Source organism: Simochromis diagramma, unplaced genomic scaffold (genome assembly GCF_900408965.1).
Source record: "Simochromis diagramma unplaced genomic scaffold, fSimDia1.1 OVJJ01000557.1, whole genome shotgun sequence".
NCBI lineage: Eukaryota > Metazoa > Chordata > Actinopteri > Cichliformes > Cichlidae > Simochromis > Simochromis diagramma.
Window position 1 is genome coordinate 2,808,491 of NW_024387156.1, and position 7,971 is coordinate 2,816,461.

Below are 7,971 nucleotides of genomic sequence, written 5' to 3' on the forward strand. Positions count from 1 at the left end.
GGGCACAAGTCACCATTCTAAAATTTATTTTATACTTAAAGTACACATTTCTATACAAAAATGTATATGCTTTATTTCTGCTGCAGCGGTAATTTTACAAGTTCTTTGGTGATATTCATTCCTTTAGCCACAGTAGGCTAATCTACAGTCTGGTCTAAAGCCAAGCAGCATGTTATGTCTATATTTTGAGATTTCTACAAACATCTTCAGGTGTGCTGACGACCGAGATGGTTGCAGCAACATAAACAGATCTGATGAATGGTGACAAAGCAAAAAGAGAAAGACGAGGCTGGAATGTAGTTTCACGTTTTATTAAATGACTTTTACTCCTTCTTGGCAGCAGCCTTTCTCATGGCAGCCAGTACGTTGCTCAGCTCTTCTCTCTTTCTCTTGGCCCGAATGTGAGTGCCGATCTGTGAGGGGAAAAACAGTATAGAAATATTAGAAGAGCTCTGAGCTTTTCTGTTGTCCAGTCAGTGCATAAAAATCATATCCAACAAACGATCACAAAAAAGTTCGGGTCCTTATAAATGGCCAACACATTACAGATGGCTCATTATAAAACTACCTCACTGAAATTGTGAGAATGCACACATCTCAACTCATAGTTAGCAGTTGGAAGGCTGTGTAACATGGAAAATTATGAGTATAACCTCCAAATCACAAAACATGGTACTGATAACCTCAGTAAATAAACATGTTATGAAAACTGAGCTCATTTTGAATGTGATCGCAGCCACAAATCATAAATAAGTTGGCGCAGGGTCACATGCAGCATTTTGTAGCATCCCCTCTTCTTCTAACAACAACCCACAAGTCCACCAGAGCAGCTGTGGGACTTGTGGAAGAGGAATGCTAGAAGATTCTTCTTCTTCTCCTTTGTTAGAGGATTCCAGCTGCTCAGCAGTTCTGACCCTGCTTTGTCCTGTTTTTGGTGCAAACTGCCACTTCCAAAGGCACTGATTTTGATTAATATGACCTCAGCAGTTTCCCCACTTTGCCTCAGTCTATCTTAAACTGGCTTTGGTCCAGAGAAGACAGCGGTGTCTATGGATCACGCTCCCATGTGGCTGCCTCTTTGCATGACAGAGCTCCAACCTGCATCTGTGGAGGGCACGCTGAGCTGTGTTCACACACTGATCCTGAGCCCATGCACTGATTTCCACCACACAATCATGCCCGTTTTAAGGGCCTGGTGATACGGACACATTCAACAATGATGATATTATGAACTACAGATGATGAATTACTCAAAAGTCTTCACATGTTTACATTCAGAAACATTCTGAAAAACAATTTGTAGACGCAGTTTTCTGCAGAATGGTGAACCTCTGCCTCTCTAAGATGCTCTTTTAGACCCCGTCATGTGACTCACATGTTGCCAATAAACCTAAGTGGCTGCTAAATGTTCCTCCAGCTCTTTCTTTTTAGTGCCACTTCTTCAGCTTGACCCTGTTCGAATGTTCTGATACCTGCTGCTGCCATCGAGTCAAAATGAGCTCAGTTTTCTTATCATGGTACAATAATTCAGTTTAAACATAGAGCTGGGCGATAGAACGATAACGATATGTATTGCGAAATAACTTTTTCTCAATAGAAAAGTTAAACTATTGCGATAGACCTCACCGCTCGTCCTCTTAAAAAAAATAAATTAAAAAAAAAAAAAAAAAAGGAAGAAGAACAGCCAATCCAAATTAAGTAGCGCAGAGCCGAACCAATCACAGCCGCAGCGTCACGTCACGTGACTTGTTATGTACAGCACAAGTGCCAAGCCGCACCTGTGTATTTGTTTGGGAAGCAGCCAGCCGCCGTGCCGCCCGGGTAATGGAGGAAATGAGTGTGCCGACTACAGAAAAATCAACCGAGCGTGACCGAAGGTTACCGAAGAGAAAACAGATGATGGTTCCAATGCCGGAGAGATTGTCAAACGGAAGAGCCGCAGAAGTTCCGTAGTGTGAAGGTATTTCGGCTATTTCAAGTCTGTAAATTGTGCCGAAAGCAAGTCTGGAAATACAATAAAGCGGTGCATGCTCAATCTCTGACTGGAAGCGCTAATTCGTCATTCGGCTTTTGTCAGACTAAAGTCACTGTTAAAACTGTTTGAAAAGCTAAGCTATACAACAAGGAGAGATTGAGAATTTCCTTTTAGTTCTCAGTTTATTTGATATTGACAAAAGTTAGTCAATTTTGTCTGTTCTTCTGTAAAACAAACTAAGATTTATTTTTAGAATTAATATTTTGTTTCTAAGTGGAATTGATAATTTAGTCTGTTTCATTTGTTCTATTTTGAAACTTAAACGCTTTAGCGGCTGCCTTTTGTGTAGTTTGCAATATTTGCCTTTATTTATCTGAAAAAGTCTCATGTTCCTTAAGTACATCTACCCTGTTGAACTTATTATGGGAAATAAATATTTAAATCAAAACAAGCTGCTGATTATTTCACATTTTACTTGTGAGCAACGGCACATTTAAATCTTACAAATATAGTTATTTGGCTTATATCGTGATAAATATCGTTATCGCCTGAAATGAAAAACAAAAAAACAAAAAACATATCGTGATATGAAAAAATCTTATATCGCCCAGCTCTATTTAAACATGTAATATGTTTTATAAATATTATAAAGATAATACAACATTTGCATAATCTTTATTTACATTTTACAACTTGTCCTCACTTTTGTGGTTTGTAACCGGGCAAATACTACTGTGGTTTAGGCTGGCGAGTGCTTTGACACAAACTCACCCTCTTCTTGATGAACTTGAGGGCTCTCTTGTCCTTGGACACTTTCAGCAGCTCCATGGCTCTCCTCTCATACGGAGCAAACCCACACACTTCACGGATCATATCCCGCACAAACTTGGTGTGTTTGGTCAGACGCTGGGCAGTAAAGACATAAGTACACGGTAAGTCAAAGCATTTAACACCATTGACTCTATTTGGACATAATGTGATATAGGAATGTTGATGCCTGACAGATTATGCTTATGTGGACTGATTTACACTATGTGTCATCAAACGCTTCAGGTCAAACCAGTCACAGAGTAAGTACACAAACCACTGTCTGAAGTGCAAATATATTTATCTTAACACTTGTAATATAGTCAAGTCTGTAAAGTCACTCAGCAAGAGATACTCACCCCGCGCCGGCGGCTGTGTTTGGGAGCAGTTACATTTTTGGTGACTGGGTGGCCTTTGTTAAGGCCAACAGCCATAGGATAACGAATAGCCATGTCTGCGGAGGATCACACACAAACATTAAGACAAGTGCAAATGATGAGGCTTTAACTAGCTGCAATCTCACATGATCAACATATCAGAACAAATACTTTAGTATGCAATAGCAGGAAGACCAACACCGACAACAGGCTCTTGTCTAAGCTCTATTGTAAGCAGTGATGGGAATAACGGCGTCACTTTTTTCAGTAACGAGTAATCTAACTAATTACTATTCCTATCGTTACAACGCCGTTACAGTTACTAACAAGAAAATGCGGTCCGTTACCATTTTTCAACAAACAGACGGTTGAAGCTGTGTTCAGTTTACCGCATCTTATATCAGTTGCACGGAAGTAGCTGACTACGTAAGTAATCTGGACGCTACAGCTTTAAGCAGCTGCGCGCGCTCCCGTGGACGGTAATCACGATCACTGTCTAGCACAACACCTGGAGCTAAGGGGGCAAAACAACCACATGAGTGCTGCTGTGTGACTGAGGAAGAATAAAGTAGTCCTGGTAAGCCAATCACATGACCACTTCAAGACAAAGCAACAAGGTGATATATACCAGTTTTTAATTGTGTTGATAGGCCACATAAAACCAGAGTCATGATAAACAATATACGCGGCGTTTTTTCCTCAATAGTTTCGTCACGTTTACTGTCTAAGGACAGCGCAGCAAGCGCTCTGCTTATGAGCAAAAAAACCAGGGGAAGTTTTAGGAGTGACAGCGAGAGAGAGAGCGAGTTTTGAGACGTTTAGCGTGTTTGGAGTGTGTAGTTAATGTGTTGTCTTGTGTAGTTAGTGTGTAGTGTTGTGGATAGTTTTGTGTTGTGTGTCAGAACAATGAGGTGACTGCTGTCTCCAGGTAGAAACAGGAGTGATACACCTGCTGCTGTCAGACCTGCAGGGATCAGGCTGTAATGTTCTCCTTTATAGTGGACAGAAATTATTTTTTTTTGGAGTGGCACAAATAATTTGTGTGGCATCTTATTGAATGCAGAACAGCTGATTGTTCTGTAAATAGTTTGAAATAGTTATTTAAAAAAATCAAGGTAAAAGGTAAATGGATGCAAATAACTTTGTTGTTTGCAAAAGTTGTGCAGAGGATTTTAAAATTGACAATTTCTATTTGCATTCAAAGTTTTTTTTGTCTGATTTTAGATCCATTGTGTTAATACAGTATGTCAAAATGAAAACAACTGCAAATTCAGACACGCGAGGTTGTGCTGAAAAGGATGATACCAAACAAGGCAAAGTAAATAGTTTTTAAAGGGAAAATGTGGAGGGAAAATCAAGTAGTTAAAATGGCCAATTATACCCTGGACCCCAGAGCGTTACATGTTTTATTAAAGTAACACAATAGTTACTTTTCAAGTAATTAATTACTTTTAGAATATTGTAACTCAGTTACTTTTTTGAAGAAGTAACTAAAATTAATTACTTTTTCGAAGTAACTTGCCCAACACTGATTGTAAGCCACATCAGCTTTGCACCCATGGGCAATGTTTTACCGAAGCCTTTTCTCCTCCTTGAGTGGTCTACATCACTGGGTTCAGTAGCGCTATGATCATCTGACAGCAGGAAAGCTCAAATAAAACAGGGTGTAGATGTGACATGGCAAGGTCTGTGACACAGGAATAGGATGGGGACCTCCATCGCTTTACTTTACTGCAAAGGTAGCTGTAGCTCAGGAAGTCGAGCAAGATGTAAGGTCAGTGGAATCAATTCAACCTCATTTAAAAAAAAAAAAAAAAAAAAAAAGCACTGTGTGATATACACACACAGACCAATTACTCTCGTTCAATGGATGCGACCTGCAGATTAGACAATAACTGTGCAAAAAGAATGTTAGCAGGAGCTTCTGGTTCTTTTGAGCGAGCTATTTGAAACAACACCATAATTTGGTCTCAAAAACATTTCTTACAGTGCTAACAGGACTCCAAATCTCCGTTTAACAACCACAATCTAAACAGGTCAATGTCGGTGGAAGCTTAACCATCACAGTTACACTGAGTGAACGCTGATTACTAAAATGTGCTCTGCTGCAGCCACCTTCAGTAAAAGCTCTTGACTTGGACTCGCCATGTAAGACACGCGAGGTAGCCTGGAGCAATCTGCCATTTCATTTCCAATTTTGAGGGTACAAGCGACCTACTGGCGCTGATCCGTTACACCGGGCCGGTAAAGCTTTAGTGTCCACCAGACTGTGCGACAGCTCCCTATGAGCCCGCAGGTCTGCTCGCTGCTTTAGTTTCTCACTACAACAATATTCAGTCTGCGCTCGGAAGCACCGATTTCTACGCACTCAGGAACATAATGAAAACGGACACGGCTGACTAGACGCCACATTTTCTTCAACTTCATATAATACGGTGCTACAATACTGAGCTGAGACGTAAAGTAAGGTTAGTAGTTACTAGCAGTTTCAACAAATCTTCTAAAACTCGACGGATGGCAAAGATTAAAAACGGCTTTTGGCTAAAACTTCTCGACATTACAATCGTACCTGCTATCTTTGATGGCGGTCAGGCCGGAAGGACTGTTGCGTGAGTTAAACGGGGCAATGAAAGCGCTAACCCGGAAAACGCTTCTGTTACGCTGGCGTGACAGCGCGCCCTGCTGCCCGGGAAGAGCAAGTGTTTTTCATTTTAATGGGATTTTCTCATTTCACTAATCTGTCTCTGGAATCAGTCTATGTACACTATGTTAAAGGTCCTTTTATTCCTAAAATGCATTTGGAGGTTAGAGGATGGAGGAGGCTGTGATGATGCACAGCTTTATCCTTTGCAAAAGTGTTTCTAATCTTCACCGAGTTTGGTGCATCAGTATATAAAATCCATAGCTCTTAATATTCTAATACAAATACCATTGTTGTTTAGTGAGACTTTTGATTCTTCTTGCCCTAAATGTCTAAATGTTTTTTTCTATATACATTGAAGGAAATAATTATTCCCCCAGAAACCACTGTTGGTGAGTACAGTGAGATGCTTCTTGTAGTTGGTGGAAATGTGAACCAATAGATCCTTTGGGTTTTTTGGCTGCTGACACACAACTTCACACAGACAGACACACAGCTCCTCCTTACTAACAGCTGGATTAGCTAATGCTAATAACACTTAACAAAACTTAAGGAGAAAGTTCAGAGGTCAGCAAAGCTCCTGTTTTCAATAAAGTATTAAACAGTCTTCATGAATGTTAACCTGGCCGACACATATGGTAACATTAGCTGTTTAGTATTAGCATAGTCCAAAAGCAAACCAATCCCCCAAGACAACAAAAGGGGCATAGTCCAACACAAAAAGTTCAGAGGGCCAACCGCAGGTCCAACTTCGGCAATGGAACAGTTCAGGTGGGCAGCAACAATGGTGAAAGACTTTTGGTGGCCAGCGACGGCGTGGCATGGCAGGTGACCAGCAACGTGCTGGCAGTGCAGACTGTGACTGAACAGGATGTGGCTTGGCAGATCATGGATGTGTAGGCCGTAGCTTGGCAGGACATTGATGTGCAGGCCGTCTCGCTCAGGCATGGCAGGTCGTGCACGGCAGGTCCAGGCAGTCCGCTGTCTTCCGGCTGGGGTGTGGCAGGTCCAGGTGGCACACAGATCTCCAGCTCGGTTGTGGCAGGTCAGACGGCGTGCTGTCCTCCAACGTGGGTGCAGCATGTCCAGGCAGCGCGTTGACCTCCGGTTGAGGAGTGGCAGGTCAGATGGCGTGCTGTCCTCCAGGTTGGGCGTGGCATGTCAGGCACGGCAGGTCCAAACGGCACGCTGGCCTCTGGCTCAGGCATGGCAGATCCAGACGGTGCGTTGACCTCCAGCTCGGGTGCAGCATGTCCAGGCGGTGCGTTGACCTCCGGCTCAGGTGCGGCAGGTCCAGAAGGCGCGCTGTCCTCCAGGTGGGGCGTGGCAGGTCCAGGCGGCGTGCTGTCCTCCAGCTTGGGTGCGGCAGATCCAGGTGGCACGTTGTCCTCCAGCTCAGCCGTGGCAGGTCCAGGCAGCGCGTTGTCCTCCAGCTTGGGTGCGGCAGATCCAGGTGGCACGTTGTCCTCCAGCTCAGCCGTGGCAGGTCCAGGCGGCGTGCTGTCCTCCAGCTTGGGTGCGGCAGGTCCAGAAGGCACGTTGTCCTCCGGCTCAGGCGCGGCAGGTCAGACGGTGCTCTGACCTCCTGACGGTCCAAATGGCTTCCTGACCTCCAGCTCAGCTGCGGCAGGTCCAGGTGGCGCGTTGACGTCCGTCCGGTGTATGGAAGTTTACCAGAAACCCACACACACAGGCCAGTACCTCCTCTTTGACGCCCAACGCCCTCTGGGACACAAACTTGGAGTAATCAGGACCCTAAAACACTGGGCAGAAAATGTTCCCTCTAAACCAGAAGGGAAAAAGAGGGAACACACATGTGTAAAGACAGCTCTTTTTTGATCATCAAATCAGCAAAGATGCACAGAAAAGAAGGTCAGACAGACAGGTCAACAGGACTACATTCGGCTGTCCATCTGCATCTTAAGGACAAAGGTCACTCTTCTGAGGATGCCGATGTTCACATTTTGGACAGATTAGACAGATTGTTTGAAAGAGGAGTGAAAGAAGCCATCTATGCCCATTGTGAACGACCATCTTTGAACAGAGCTGGTGGCTTATGACACCAGCTGTCTGCCATCTATAATCCAGTTTTGAGATTCCTTCCCAGACGCCTTCTAACTTAGAAGCAAAACCCAAGTTCACTGTTGCCGGTGGCCTAGCACAACAAACAG

At 43.5% G+C, this 7,971-nt stretch overlaps 1 protein-coding gene across 1 annotated transcript; it reads right to left on the reverse strand.

Moving 5' to 3' along the window:
* Positions 1-295: 295 nt before the first annotated feature.
* rpl36 (ribosomal protein L36) lies at positions 296-5,840 on the reverse strand. The gene is made up of 4 exons (XM_040048440.1): positions 5,729-5,840; positions 3,142-3,236; positions 2,747-2,881; positions 296-413 (listed from the first exon to the last, which is right to left on the reverse strand). The coding sequence occupies exons 2-4, from the start codon at positions 3,232-3,234 to the stop codon at positions 324-326; spliced, it is 318 nt and encodes a 105-aa protein (XP_039904374.1). The 5' UTR covers positions 3,235-3,236; positions 5,729-5,840; the 3' UTR covers positions 296-323.
* Between the last annotated feature and the right edge of the window lie 2,131 nt (positions 5,841-7,971).